The 15,839-nt window shown below is 47.5% G+C and overlaps 1 protein-coding gene across 1 annotated transcript; it reads left to right on the forward strand.

Moving 5' to 3' along the window:
- The first annotated feature begins 236 nt into the window (after positions 1 to 236).
- CLRN3 (clarin 3) lies at positions 237 to 15,424 on the forward strand. Its single transcript, XM_012464200.3, has 3 exons — positions 237 to 636; positions 9,466 to 9,645; positions 14,870 to 15,424. The coding sequence occupies exons 1-3, from the start codon at positions 408 to 410 to the stop codon at positions 15,139 to 15,141; spliced, it is 681 nt and encodes a 226-aa protein (XP_012319623.2). The 5' UTR covers positions 237 to 407; the 3' UTR covers positions 15,142 to 15,424.
- The last annotated feature ends 415 nt before the right edge of the window (positions 15,425 to 15,839 follow it).

The raw sequence follows: 15,839 nt of genomic DNA on the forward strand, positions 1-15,839 counted from the left end.
CTACAGATCCTCCACGCCCTTATTATTTAGGAATGCTACTCATGTCATGACGTGGTAGGCTAAACTTGCTTCCATGACACTTGCCCACAGATTATAAATTAATTGTGTGATTGAGGAAGTCCCTGGGAAGACCATGCCCACCCCTTGTTCGTGCTGGTTGGCTGTAACCATAGCAGCCTCTTACTCCAGACCAAAGTTCAGTGACTGTAAATTTTATAACCATGCTCAGAGTTCAATGTCCATTAGCATAACCCTTCCTTAGGAAGAGTGAGATTTTATATTTGACAACAAGATGTTAAGACTCCATTTCTAAATACTAGACGTCAAATGATAAGGTCCAAAAGTGTTATAAGAAGATACTTGGGTTTTTTTTTTGTTTGTCCTAGAGAACTTATTTTCCTGTGAAAATGCCTACCACAAGGAAGACATTGATGTTCTTATCAAGCTTTTTCACCAGCCTTGGGTCTTTCATCGTTATTTGTGCTATTCTTGGGACACAAGCATGGATCACCAGTACAATTGCTGTTAGAGACTCTGCTTCAAATGGGAGTATATTCATCACTTACGGACTTTTTCATGGGGAGAGTAGTCAAGAATTGAGTCACGGACTTGCAGAACCAAACAAACATTTTGCAGGTAAATGATAAACTAATTTAAATGGATATAGTGAGATTGAATTAAGGTTCATGTCATTCTGTGTTTGGGCCAAATAATCATTCAAAAATAATTTCTTTGTAAGCTGTGGGTTAGGCTGAAGACGCAAGCCTAACTCATAATTTTGGAAATTTGCCATGTCATTGTTTGAGTTTCCTCAGTTCTGGTTGTGTCTCCTAGTACAACAGTTTCAATCATTCTAGCAGTGGCTACATTTAAATAATACCCACCAAGCTGATTGACAAGTAAATAAGTAAAAATATGTAACAGCAATATGGGATTGAATAGCCAGTAGGAATGCATTTTTTAACTGTATCGACTAGGTTTTTAGTTGGAGCTAAAATCTCTGTCTAGAACTTCGCAAGTGGCATCTATGCAGGAAAGAGTAAAACAGAATATTTCTTATCTCTATTTCTCAAGTTCATTTCTTTAACTGATTTGAAGTTACCTCCAAAATATCTAATTGTTGGAAATTATGTTACATTTCCATTAGTTTATTAATTGTATATTTTACAGGAATTCCTAAACTTTTTTTTCTGATTTCTTATATAATAATGTCCTCCTCTCAATGGAAGGAAAATGAAGGCTCATTAAGAATAAGTTGATTTAGCTACTTATTGGACTTTTGAAGTTTGATACCCACCTTTATGTTTTCTAAATTTAAAAACATTTGTACATTGTGTAACACATTAAATGGACTTTGTTTTGAACAATGTTCTATACAAGTATTACACAGACGTTATCGGGTATCACACAGTCATTACCTTCTGACTTATAAATATGCATCATTTTCTACCTTATACAAATGTAATATTTAGTCCTCGTGTAATGCATAAAGAAGTTTGAGTCCTAAACAGTAGCTCTAGGTTCTACCTATAGTGTATTTATGACTTTTTTCATGAAACTATTGTCTTAAATCCAAAGCAACTTGGTTATGTTCCCAAGTTATACGTTTGTCATTTAGATGTTAACAAAAGCAACGTATCCCCTGGCATTGTCAAAGCCTTTCAGGGACATCTCCTCTGGGGTCAACCACAGCTTCCGTAAGGATGGGAAACATTTGCTTTACAGCGAGTTTCAAAGACTCAGTCATGCCTTCACTTATGTGAATAGCATTCTCAAAACCAAATAGTGCCCTGAAGCCTCAGACACATTTAAAAATTTTAAAGAAGAGACAAAACTTGCAAGTTTTTTGGTTTCCATACGGTATCTGTTTGGAACCAGTTGATTTCCAATTTGAGATAAATGGCTTCAAAGAAAGTGTCAGCTATCTCTATGCACGGAGACTCAGAGGAGGCCAGGGATGGGCCAGGACCTGGCTGTAAAGCCCTGCATGTGTGCAGGTGAGCACAGTGATGTCAGGGGACCAGAGCAGGCACTGGTCAAGGGGAGCCCGGAAAGGGCCCAGGGCCAGGCAGGAGCGGCAGCCCAGGTCAGAGCACAGTGAGGATATTTGCCTTTCCTTTGCTTGCTCTCCACTTTTACTCTTTGTTACTGGGGAGCCACATTCTGACCTTCCCCAAGTCACTGCCCAAACTCCTGGTGCTGAAGAAGGTGAACCACCACCCAGTTAATGAAGGTGCTGCACCGTCACTCTGGTTGACACCTAAGGACCCCTCAGAGCCTAGGGAGTCTTCATTGCCGACGATTGTAATAATCACTGAGCTTGAACACCTGTAAGCAGTTCTCTTAGATGGGAAAGTCACGTTACTAGAATCTTCAGTTTGCAGTGTTCAGCTGCTAACGGTCCTGGGACGCTTCCCCTGGGAGCAGCTCTGCAATGCGCAGTGGGACGGGATGCTCTCCTCCTATTGCTTCTCATGGCCGCGCAGGGCTTCTTTCAAATCGGAAACCAACCGTAAGTCTGTATAAATGCCTCTTTCTTGCCCAGCAGTGGTGGACTGACCGTTCCGATTGAGAAATTAACCATATCAGCTTCTTGGCTAGAGTGAGGTCACACCAAGTGTCCCCCAAGAGTAATAATTATTGCAAAGCTCTGCTATATTTCTGCTTGGCATTTATCACATGGAGCCAATTTTGACTGTAGATTTTGAAACAAAAGAGCAGAAGGAAGCAAAGATGGCTGATTTCAAAATGCCAAAATAATTCAACCAACATCAGGTCAACTTTGGGGAAAATTGTCTGTCAGACCTGGTAAGGAAATTCTCCGGTGTGTAACTGGATGGCGTGGGCAGCTCAGGCTGACTGGTTGCATCCTAGTTTGCCCAACATCGAGATGAAAAGTGACAGATCCTGTATGTCCGGCTGCGAGCAGATTGTTTTTGCTGCTCCCAAAGTTCTGGAGATCTAATTTCTGTTCAAAAAATCTTCCCTGAGCAGCTGCTGGGTGTATAAGGGGCTCACATACGGGAAGGAATTGCACGTGGTTTCTGGCCTTGGAGGGCTCACCACCCAGTGTGAGAGAAAGACCCTTCCTCAGTTAAAATCAGTGCACTGCATTCACTGGCAGGACATGGTATGTGCAGGTCTCCATGGAAGCAAGGGGATGGGGGGAACACATGTCTGCAAAGCCCCGTTGGAGGGCAGAATCCTGAAACGTGAGCTGCAAAGGGGTATAAGCTCACACTGTGGACACTCCCCTCCTTCTCAGTGCTGGATCTTGGGTGCCATATAAAAAGAAGTCAGCTCTTTAACTCTGTGTTTTGAAAATGTGGTCAGGGTCCCGGAAACATAATGTGCACTGTTTGCTCACACTGGCAATCATGGCAATCATTGCAAAGTGTGCCATTCACATTTAGGACACGGAGTTCCTGCGAATGTCATTTCAAATATTACTCAGCCTATGCATTGACCAGAACATGTATTTTTACAGAATCATTTTGACAGGAAAAGTTTTTATGATAGTTTTTCTTTTTTGAGACAGGGTCTCACTTCATCACCCAGGCTGGAGTGCAATGGTGGGATCTCGGCCCACTACAATTTCCACTTCCCAGGCTCAAGCAGCTCTCATGCTTCAGCCTCCCTAGTAGCTGGGATTACAAAAATGCACTACCATGCTTTGCTAATTTTTGTATTTTTAGTAGAGATAGGGTTTCACCATGTTGGCCAGGCTGGTTTCAAACCCCTGACCTCAAGTGATCCGCCTACCTCGGCCTCCCAAAGTGCTGGAATTACAGGCATATTTTTCTTTTCTTTTCTTTTTTTGAGACAGGGTCTTGCTTTGTCACCCAGTCTGGAGTTGAGTGGTGTTATCATAGCTCACTGCAGCCTCTATATCCTGGGCTCGAGAGATCCTCCTGCCTCAGCCTCTGGAGTAGCTGGGACCACAGGCACACGCCACTATACCCAGCCACTTTTCTTATGTTTTTGTAGAGACGGGGATCTCACCAGCCCAGGCTTGACTTTATTGTGAGAGACATTTCTGCTCATGTGACACTGGACTCTTTGTCCTCGGTTCCAAGAACAGTCTGGTTTGCAAATGTGTGGGACTTTGAGCAGTCACGTTGTCTACAGCAGAAGGTAGAATCACCTGGAATGCAAGTGAGGAATCCCCACCCTGGACCAACTGAATAGCAGTTTCTGCAGAGTGAGGCCCTGACCTGCTCGTTTAAAAAAAAATCTTCCCAGGTGATCTTAATTCAGTGTTGACAACAACCAGCTTCACCAAGGCCAGGCACTAGATTGACAGGCATCGCTGTACTGGGTATTGTTTTTAAGTCCTTTGGATGTGGTTTGCTTGAAATTAATTTATTGGAGAAACCTCTGGACAACCTTGCAAAGGAAGCAAGGCAGACTGAGGGAAAGCTCGGCTCCCGGCTGGACTTTGAGTGCTGCGTCCGAGTCAGGATCTGCTGCAGGTGGTGGGAATCTCACCCCCGTCTGCCATTCCCCCTGCCCGCTACTCTCCTTTCTCCCCTGACCTCCACTTGTTCTCAGGGAACTCAACATTGCACCATTAGCCCAAGCTAAAAATCACTGGAAACATAAATCTGCTGCAGAAACTAATTAATTGGAAAAAGAAGAACAATAAACTTTATTTCTCCAGAATTCATAAAGAGCCCCCACCTTACTCCTACCCTGTCCACATAAGGAGATTTTCCTGGAGAGGAATATTTGCCATCTGCCCCGAGAGATGTAACCACACTAGAAGTGGAAGAGTATAGAGGACAGAAAAAGATGCCCTTCTGGGCTCAGGCCACCTCTTCCCAAGGAACCCTGGCAACTTTCCGAGAGGCTGGGGCACCAACCTGGGCTTCCCAGGAGAGCTGTCAGGCCACACTTGGAGATCTGTTGATAGAATAAGCTCCTTCCGCAGGCACTGGGGCGGACAGATTCAGGAGCTGCCCTGTCAGACTCCCTGGTGACCAGGTGTTTACAGAGGGAGTCATGGTTCCCACCCACCCACTCACAAAGCCACCCTCCCTCGATGTCTGAGGACTTACAGAAAACCAGAACTCCAAAGGCAGATGGCAAGTGGGGCCTGAAGGGTTACATTTCCCTGCATGGGGAGCCCGGATGTCCGGATGGCTCTCACGTGTGTCCCTTATCCACTGCCTGGCAGCACGTTTCTGCCTCCCAGCTGTGGGATCTGTGGCCAGGCCCTCTTCTCTGTGGCCACGTTGTTCTTGGCTCTTGCCTGGGGCTGCCAGCATCAAGGCAATTAGCACCAATTGTGAGGTGGCTTTCCTGATTCACAGACTTGCCCCCTAAAAGGAAGAAAAGAACGGAATGTGTTTGCTAATTTTGTAGGCAGAGAGCAGCTGTCAGATGCTATGGAAGTTTATTGTTATTTCATTCTTGATAACTTTCCCTGAATTTTCAGCTTTTATTGTCTAAGTTCTGAGCCAGGAGCTGCAGGAGAGATATAGCTGTCAGACCTATGTGGCAGGAAATTTAGAAAGCCAGAAAATAATTTTAAAATGCAGCAGTTAGAATCAAGATAAATTGTCACCTTAATACACAGAAATTATGAGTCAACAGGCCGCAAATGACTCCCTTTTGAAAAATCACATCATTAGATCTTACCAAAAGTCACAAACAAAGCTAAATTCAATTGTCACTTTCTAATTCACTCTGAAAAAAAAAAAAGGAATGTTAACCATTTACCAATGAATATCCAAAAACAGCTTTTTACAGTGTGTAAAGCAGAAAAATACTGCAAGCCACGTCAGGGGCCTTGGACACAGCTCCTTTTTTTTCACACTGAAGTTTTTATTTTATTTTTTATTATTATTATTTTTTGAGACGGAGTCTCACACGGTCACCCCAGTGCCCAGGGGCATGATCTCCGCTCACTGCAACCTCCGCCTCCTGGATTTCTATTTTCTAGTTAAGTAACCAAATTATTTCTTATTGGTTACCAAACTTTGCTGAGGAGTGAGTTCATTTAGTCCCTAGCAAACTTCGGGATAGATCCTGGAGTTTCCCCTTTAGCGTCCAGGAGGAGCTGGTGCGTGTGGAATGGGGAGCGACTCCCCCTTCCGGTGACTCAGCGGTGATTCATCTGCAGCAAACAGGTGTGCCCTACGTGCTGTAGCTTTTTCCTCCTCTCCCCTGGAGTCACCTTCTATTACTTTCAAAGCAAGTGTGTGCTAAATTGTAGCAATAGGAATCCCCCAGCCGCTGCATCTCCACAGTGAGCAACAGGCAGAGGCAAGAGACTTCACCTGAGGTCAGGGACAGGAACAGTCCCAGCCCAGATGGCCACATCCCACTCAGCCAGAAGGCAGGCCCAGTAGGCTCCACCCATCCCGCCTAGGCAGCTGACCCATGCTCTGCTAGAGTGCTTCCCTGGGATGCAGAGCCCAAGACTATGCTGAGAATTTCACCACTCCCTATGAGTTATTGGCAGAAATTGGCAAAATAGTCCAGTTGCCACTAAGCACAAGTAGGCTGTACCTGTGCAAGCTGGACTTTGTTCACAGTCCCCAGTTCCACCTGAGGAGGAGAATGTTCCCTTGACAGGGTGATGACATCATTGTCCTCATGCCACTGAGCTGAGGATTGCCCAGTCTTCTCCTCATCTGCTCCCTTCTCCCCTGGGTTTTCAGGGGTTGTGTGGCCATGCCAACGACTGTGAGACATACCCACATTGCACTTCTGCTGCCCTTTTCTCTCTCCTCTCCCCACCTTTTTTTTGAGACGGAGTCTCGCTCTGTTGCCAGGCTGGAGTGCCGTGGCACGATCTTGGCTCACTGCAACCTCTGCCTCCCGGGTTCAAGCGATTCTCCTGCCTCAGCCTCCCAAGTAACTGAGACTACAGGCATGTGCCACCATACCCAGCTAAGTTTTGTATTTTTAGTGGAAACGGGGGTTTCACCATGTTGACTAGGATGGTCTCGATCTATTGACCTTGTGATCTGCTCACCTTGGTCTCCCAAAGTGCTGGGATTACAGGTGTGAGCCCCACGCCCAGCCTCTTCCCCCTTTCTTTCCTGCACTTTCTCACTCTCCTTCAGCCAGGCCCTTGGGTTACCTGTCACTGTTGCTTCTGGGGCCTCTCCCACTCCTGGCCTAGAAGGCTCCACTCCAAGACCTGCACCACTTGGGGTGCCTGCTGTCTCTGGATGAGGGTCTTCACCACAAACCTCTTTGCCAGCAGCCCCTGAGGCTGTATCTCTGGCGCCCGATTGTAAGCTGCTGGCCCCATCTCCTTTATGCCCACTCTCTGTCCAATGGGAGGAAACTTTTCTCCCTCATAGAACATGGCTGATTAAAAAGCAAAAACAAACAAACAAAATAGTGAAGAAACAGAATGAAGAGGTCCAAAAATGGAGTGGGGGTGTTCTCTTCTCCAAGGGGAGTGTCAGGTCTCATGGGAGCCCCGTGTCTGTCTGGCCAGGCCAGGTGGCTCATGCCTGTAATCCCAGCACTTTGGGAGGCCAAGGAGGGAAGATCACTTGAGCCCAGGAATTGGAGACCAGCCTGGGCAACATAGTGAGATCCTGTCCCTACAAAAAATTAAAAAGAAAACTAGTTGAGCATGGTCGTGGTGATACATCAGCTACTCCAGAGGCTGAGGCAGGAGGATTTCTTGCTTGAACCTGGGAGATCAAGACTGCAGTGAGCTATGATCTTGCCACTGAACTCCAGGCTGGGCGACAGAACAAGACCCTGTCTCTTAAAAAAGACGAAAAAGAGAGAAAGAGAAAGAGAGTCAGAATAAAGTCTGTGCGGGGAGCGGGCCAGGCTGGCGGGGGACTTTGCAGTCACACCCAACAAGGAATACTCCAGAGACGTGGCCTGTTGATCACGCTGGGATTTCTATCCCTCCTCAAATGTTTGGAAAGGCCGCCAGGCAGGAAAGGAGCAAGGGAATTTTGTGTGATTCCCAAAGGAGAATTAGGACCCCTGGGTTTAAGTTGTGGAGATGCAGATTTGGATTCAGCATAATGAGGAATTTTTAAATCATTTCGGCAATGCAGGGAGGGAAGGAACAGGTGTGAGGAGGGGATTGGTGACCCCTCCCACGGGCGCTCACAGCACCCTGGGGTCTCCTCCTCCCATGCATGTTCTCTGAATTCTTTGAAACACTCTGGTTCAGGAAGGAACTCCTCGACCTTCGACCTGTGGGTATAACACTGAGGGAATACCACCCCTAGGCCCAGAAACCAGAGATTCTACCTGGCCTTTTCGCTTTCCGTTCTTTAAAGCTGCTCCAGGTAAAGATGTGAGGTCTCCAGGCTCCCTCCCTGGAGACCAGAGAAACCGGAACGGAAAGGAAGAGGCTTTCACTTGTTTTTACTCTTGCTGTTCCCAGTGGTCGTGTCGTTGCCTCACTGCGACTCGGAAATTCTCCAAATCACTTTCTCCTGTGTCCTGGTGACTTTCCTGGAACAATCCCCATAAATGCTATTTGATGTGCTGGCCTTCTCCACAGGGCCTCGCACACCCTGACAGCACCTTGGCTGGGCTGGGCCTGCATGTCAGTGCACCCCTGCGTCACCTGGGCCCTGTGTCCTCAACAAAAGAGCAGGTGGAGGAGACGGCTGGTGGGGGTCAGCCGAGAAAGGCGAAACCAGGAACCCAGGACCGAAAGCCAGGGCAACTTTGCTTCATTTTTCAAGAGTGTCGTTCCATGCCTGGAGCTCCTTTACATTTAAGAAATATGCAAATTTCATACAATGCTGTCAGGATTCAGAAGAGTTCTCCTTGGAAAGCAGAATCAAGGCTCACTCATGGGCAGGTTCCCAGCTGCCTCCGGCGTTGAAGCCCCGTAAGCGTCTGGTCCTCTCTGGCTCCAGGGAAGTGGAGTCTGAAGTAGGACCCACATCTCGATTTACAGCAACAGAAGTCATTTTCTTCTGTCAGCCTTCGGCTCCCACTTTCCTGGTCACCTTTCTTAGCCTTTTCTCTGCTGATGCCACGCCTGACTCATGTACTTACCCCAGAAACCACAGGACTTATGGGATTCTCACAGTGCACAGGTGTTCAGGGTGACCCGCCCTGTGAGTGCCTCCAAGTGGAAGCCGAGTTAGTGCTCAGAGCAACGGGGCACTGGTGAAACTGTGACAAGCACCTTGGCAAGGATGGAAGGCCAAGCTCACTAACGGGAAGGCTGCCCAGCCCTGCTGCCAGTATCCAGGAAGGCAAAGTCTTTCCTTGGGGACTTCAAAATCAGGATAAATACCCAGTTATCTGTAGTGTTGTGGTTATATCCATTCAACCCACTGATTCAACAACCAGCCCGCAGTGAGGAATGTGGGTCTTGTTCCTGCATGCCTCGGAGGTTCCTGGCATCCAACAACTGCTAACTCAGGCACCTAAGAGGGTAGGGTGGGGAGGAATGCCAGGCTAGGGCTGCTATTTGCATTCCTTGCAATGTTTTGCACTCACAAAACATTGTTTTAGTTTTAGGGATACTGAATAATTCTCCCCAAAGAACCCTGCATTTGGTGGCTGTCCTGTTCCTGGTCCTGAGCTTGTTCACGTCGCTGCTGAGCTCTGGCTTTACCTTCTACAACAGCATCAGCAACCCTTACCAGACGTTCCTGGGGCCGATGGGGGTGTACACCTGGAACGGGCTCAGCGGTGAGTGGCCCTGTGAGACTCAGTGCTCTGCAGAGAACCGCATAAACATACACGATCAGGTTTACGCCAAGGAAACTACGAGGGCCTCCCACGAGCCGAGGACCGGGGTTTATTTTGTCAGTCCAGAGCATTTACGAAGCATCTCTGGAAATAGAATTCTGATTTAAAGGCACTGTTGAGGAGGCTTACAACACGCCAGGCTTTGCTTTTGAGAATCTAACATAAGAAGTCAAAATGCACAAAAGTCAACAAAATATTGACTGAGCTCCTGCCATGTGCTTAACTCCAAACTAGGCTCTGTATGGTGTATAGAAGCACACACATACGCACACGTGTGCATACATATACACATGCACACACGTGCATCACACACACACACGAGCACACTGGCACACACTTCCTTCCCTTTCCTCCTCCACATGAGTCCACTTGGTCTCTGCACATGACATCCCTGCATGGTTGTGACACAGAGCCACAGATAATGTCACATAAGAGAATCTGGGGGCAATACCTTTCTTGAGGGCCACCTGTGAGCCTGGGGTGTTGCTGGGTGGTGTCGTTTGGTTATTTAGTTTGTTTCATGAGTGTGGTGCTGGGAGGATGGAGCCCAGATAGGAAACGGGTCCCAGCTTTGACTCGCAGTCTCTTGGCTCTCACTGGGTTTTGCCACGGCTCTGCAGTTGTCCCACTGCCCAGAGCAGGGCCGGGGAAGTGCCTCTTTGCCCTGCCCAGCTGCCTTCAGGGCCTTGCTCCTGCCAGGCAGCCAACTTTCTTCCGTTCCTTCCCTCTCTCCACCGTCAAAACTGGATCTTAGGAATGAAGCCTGTCCTAAGGAAATGATTTCTGAGGTGGCTTCATGTAAGTTTCAGGTGACACATTTTAACACATACCTGAAATTTTCAAGCACAGGAAGGAGGCTGTGGATATCAGATGTGTCAGGAAGCCTCGGAGGTGGAACTGAGGGCAGCAGCATCTTGTCCCTCCATTGGGTGCCATCCTTACCACTAGGCTGACGCAGGTGGGTGGAGGAGGCCAGCATCTCCATGCCACGGAATAGTGGTGTACTGAGGAATATGAACAATGGCTTTCTAGTGGGGAAGAACAAAAAGAGAAAAAAGCGCTGGTGATTGGAATGGTGCAAACACAGCCACATGGCCGTTTTCAGACTCCCAATGTGAGATCACTCACGTGGAGTTGAGATATACAAACTGGCCCCAGCACCACACAGGTAGGAGGGTGAGGGATGCTTTTTAAAATGTAAAGACTTTAAGCCTGTAAGGACTGCAGGTGGACCAGGCTCACGTTACATACTTACACCTCAGCTCCGAGGATCTGGAGTCAGGCAGGTTTAACCACATTCATGTATGACTGATTCTTTCTGTACTTTTATTACTTGGTGGTAAAAACAAATAAATTCCCCAATTTAATGAGCATCGACTGTGGAGAAGTCACAACAATCCCATAGAATGAATATCACGGCTTCCCTTTCTTATAGCAGAGCTGAGTGTCAGAGGTTAAGGGACTTTGTTACAAACTCAGATACACTCACCTGAATGCCAGGGTCCCTTGCCCAAGCTACTTGTATGATGATAATTCACCCCAGTCAAGCAAACCAAAGGTAAAGCAATTGGTACTCACGGCCAGGGTAAAGAGATAGGTTATTTTTACTGTTGCTCATGCAACTGAGAAAGTACGGGAAGCAGCGGCTTCAGGCACAGCTCGAGTCAGGGTCTCGGCCCATGTCGTGAGGACTGTTTCCTGCCATCGCTCCGTCTCTGGGCTCCTCGGTGTTCCCACCATCATTCATTCATTGGCCGGATCAATCCTCTTGAAGGTAAGTTGACTGCTGGCCACCCTGGGCTCATTGCTGATGGCAGCAGCCTGGAGGAAAAAAAAACAACTTCTTATTTCCTCCATATTAAGAGAAAGTCCTGGGCCACTTTGCACTCGCATTGCCCTTCTTCCATCCCTTGACCAATCTCTGTGGCTGGCAGGGTTGAATTCCCCCATCCATCCACCAATTGGCCAAGGATACCTGCCCATCCTGGAGTTGGGGCCGCAGTCAGCCCTTCCCCAGCCGCAGGGGTGAGTGGGGAAGGAAGACCGCATTCTTGGAGGGAAAACAGGTACCAGAGCCAGAGTGGAGGGCCAGGTGTGGGGCCGGCAGGAGAACGTGGCCCAGCATTGCTGCGTCTACAGCCTGCGGGGTTCAAAGTCTGCCACCTTTTCCACAAAGCTGTGGCCTCCACAGCCGGGTGTGGGCTGGCTTTACATATAGCAGAGGCCTCATGCATGTTTGTGAAGAAAAACATGAAAAACAGGGGCCAGACAGCCTCCCCCTAGCCCTGTCTACTGCTATCCACACAGAATTGTTTGATGGAGAGGGAATTCCAGTCACCTTCCTTTCCTGGCTCAGGGGCAAGTTCTAACACACAGAGGGAGGCTGTGAGGTGGGCAGAAAAACAACCTGAGAGGTTGATATTTAAGGAGCAGATTATGTTCTGACACCGGCCTGGGAGAAGGCCTTAGCACAGCTTGGCTTCCTCTAAATGCCCCTGGAGGCCTTTTGACCCTAACGCTTGAATAGGCCTGACTTTTGCCCAAAGTAGCCCTTTGGGGATTCCTGATTTTCTTCACCGGAGCTGTGAGGGTTGGAGAACTTAGTGAAACTCTCAGTTTGCTGGAGGCTCAGCCTGCAGAAGGGCTTCTGTACAGAGATGCCTTGATTCTTGCCTTGGGTCATGGCCATGGGAGAGTACAATCAGGCTGACTTCCGGGAATCCTGGGGCCAGAAGGAAGTGCTCCAAACCCCCAGGGGCTGGCTTTGAACACCTCTGCTTGGCAAGCAGATGTTGGGTAGGAGAGGAAGTAGGTTTCCTAGCTTGTTTCTGACAGAAAGAAGCAGATTCTGCTTTGAGGAGACAAGCAGCAGCCTCACTTCCTAGGTTCCCCTGCCCTCTGACCTCAGCCTGCCCTCTGACCTCAGCCTGCCCTCTGCACCATGCTGACTGCACCCTGTACTCAGGGGATAAAACTGTCGACTGAGAGAAACTTGAAGCCAGCGAGAACTTTGCAGACTGCCAGTTCCAAATACATTTGTGTCTCAACTGAGGAACCCAGAGAGGGGAAAGTGATCAGCAGGTCACAGGGCCCAGTGGTCAGAGGCCAGGACAGAAGCCAAGGTCCGTGAGTTTTCCGAGGCTCCTCATCTACCCTAGGGCTTCCTCCAGCCCCTATAAGTCCTTCTGTCCCAGAGGCTGGAGAAGCCTGGCAGATAGAGGCTCTGGGCATCTCATTTCTAAAGGGGACTCATGTTAGCATTTTGTGTCTGTGTGTTGGCCCCTCCTGATTCAAATCAAAGTTCTAGGCAGCCTGCTCTGGAAAAAAAGCATTTTGCCCTGTATTCATCCTGCCCTTTATGATTAAGCTTTTATAGGAAACTTCACAAGAGGAAAACGCAGGATAATTAAGGCTGTGAGGCACCCAGAGAGCTTCAGAGGGCCAGGGCTTTTGTACGGACAAATTATTAAGAAATAAAACCATTACATTGAGGATGAAGGTCTGTCATCAAAGAGTGTTAAAACATTTTCCTCATTCAAAACCCCTCTAATTAGGACCTTTTGAGGGTGGTTTGGAATGCTTCCCTAGGTGTGAGTTATAGCAGGATACATTTGAAGTCTGTTGAGTTCCGGGTACATGGCAACAGATGGAGTCTCAAAGGGTTTCCATGGCCAGGAACCTGACGGCCCCCTGCACACTTCAGACCTTGCTGGGTGAGCCTGATTACTGGCCTCATCACAAGTCCTGGAACATGCACATCCTTATCCTCCAAAACCTTTCTTTATTGAGATGAGTCACAACTTTACTGCGATGAGTCGCACACCAGGTAATTCACCCATTAAAGCATACAATTCCATGATTTTTCGTATGTTCTCAGACATGCACAAGCATCACAACTGCCAATTTTAGAATATTTTGATCATCTGGAAAAGAAACCTCACGCCCTTTAGCTACTACCCACTTCCAGCACACTTCCAGCCCTAAGCAACCGCAAAAGCCCTAATCTACTGTTTTTTTTGTCTCTATCTCATTCCCTTTGAAAGAGGAGGAATGAGGCTCAGAGAAGCTGCATGACTTGGTCCAAGTTTACCTGTCTGGGATTTCCAATCCTGTTCTCTCTGATTCCAGAACTACATTCTTCTAACTAGACCAAAGTGGCTCTCCCAAGTCTGCGCTAAAGAATGTTTTTTAGGGTCAGCCACAGTGGCTCACACTCAGCACTTTTGGAGGCCAAGGCAGGTGGATCGCTTGAGTCCAGGGGTTCAAGACCAACCTGGGCAACATAGAAAAACCCGATCTCTACAAACAATTAGTCAAGCATGGTGGCATGTGCCTGTACTCTCAGCTAGTCAGGAGGCGGAGGTGGTAGGATGAATTGAGCCTGGGAGGTGGAGGTTCAGTAAGCTGAGGTCGTGCTGCTGCACTTCAGAGCCTGGGAGAGAGTGAGACTCCATCTCAAAGCAAACAAACAAAAAGAATGTCTCTAGTGGAGGACATTGTGAAGAATAAAAAAGGGAAGACAGAAACATACAATAAGTTCTCTTCTCTAATGAGTTTAGTAAGGAGATCCTTCCTGATTAGACAGTCACCAGTGGCATCATATTGCATGAAATTCAAGCTCCTGGGGTGGCATTTGTGGCCATCGGGGCAACCCAGTCTCTGTACCCAGTTCTTAGGACCCTGGGACCTCTCCCCAACAGCTGAGCTTGTCTCTCACAGTCCCAGGTGCTCCAGGCCCACCACCCACCCAGGGTCTTTGCTGAGGCCGCTTCTTCCATCTGCAATGCCCTGTCCTTCCTCAGCTCTTCCCAGAACTCCTTATACAGCTTCTCTCTGAACTGTTCTATTCACTCATTCATTCAGCACACTCCTGCATTCACCACCTAGGAAGCGGGCTGTTTGGTAGACCAGTTGCACAAAAGTGCTTCTGAAAGCGTTTGGGTCAGCACGTTTGCTGTTGGTCATACACAACTCTGCACAATCATTAGTGTTTTGTGTTTAGACAGCTAGTTAGTGTCTTACATTTCTGTAATTCTCCCTAGTGCTTGAGTGTAAACTCCAGTGTAGATATTCAATAAACTCCCATAGATATGTGTTCCATAAAGGTAAGTGATATTAAAAACTGTATCACCATGCCATGCATGAAACTCCATCTTCTTTTCAGCATCCTTCGTTTTTGTGACCATGATACTGTTTGTGGCAAACGTACAGTCCAACCGTCTCTCTGAAGAGTTGTCCCACTTGCTTTACCCGGCAGTCACCAGTAGAGGAACGACCCACAGTTATGGATACTCATTCTGGCTCATACTGCTCGTCATTCTTCTAAATATAGTCACTGTGACCATCATCATTTTCTACCAGAGGGCCAGATACCAGCGGAAGCAGGAGCAGAGAAAGCCGATGGAACATGCTCCAAGGGACGGAATTTTATTCTAAATTCTATTTCATCTCATTTTGCCATTACATCTGTTTTACATCAGCCCTGAGTAGTAACTGGTTAGCTTATCTGGACAATCAGCATGGTACAGTGACTGTCAATTGTGATGGCATTTGTGTTTCATTGATGCTGTACTCTTGAAAAGTTTTTCCCACAAGGTTGGGGCGAATGAATGGGAAATGTCGCCAGTCTGTGTGGCATTCAAAGCTGTAGGATGATGATGAGCGTGCCGACCCTTCTGACCTGATCTCACTATCCGAAATAATAAAAGGTTGTGTCATGTTTCTTTTCTTTAAGTATTTCAAAGCACTTCAGCGCCTATGATCTCATTCCCCTCAGGGAGGACCAGGTATTTTTATTCTACTCTGTGCATGAAGACTTCTGGGTTCAGAGGGATTCAGAACTCACCTCTCCAGGATGAAGTGCCAGAGGCAAAGAGAGACTTTGGAGTAACTGACTTGGTTCTCTGGACCCTCAGTTGCTGGCATATTCAAACCCTTCAGTGGATAAAAGTGATTATATGTGATCCTCAAACACATTTTTGAGGTTTCAAGATGGGGTTTTGGTCAGAAGGAGAATAGAAATGAGAAGATCAGAGAAAGATAAACATGATAGCCCTGTAGTCTATATGCTAAAGTGGCCAAACATTGTATTTTTGGTTTAATAGGATTGTGGTGACTTCAGTCAAAATGGAAAT

Source organism: Aotus nancymaae, unplaced genomic scaffold (assembly GCF_030222135.1).
Source record: "Aotus nancymaae isolate 86718 unplaced genomic scaffold, 86718_ANA_hifiasm-v0.15.2.pri h1tg000010l, whole genome shotgun sequence".
NCBI classification, from domain to species: Eukaryota; Metazoa; Chordata; class Mammalia; order Primates; family Aotidae; genus Aotus; species Aotus nancymaae.

Coding starts and splice junctions, on each gene's coding strand:
- CLRN3 (XM_012464200.3), top strand. CDS start 408: ATGCCTACCACAAGGAAGACATTGATGTTCTTATCAAGCTTTTTCACC. Junction 637..9,465: donor ACCAAACAAACATTTTGCAG/GTAAATGATAAA, acceptor ACATTGTTTTAG/TTTTAGGGATACTGAATAAT. Junction 9,646..14,869: donor CACCTGGAACGGGCTCAGCG/GTGAGTGGCCCT, acceptor TCTTCTTTTCAG/CATCCTTCGTTTTTGTGACC.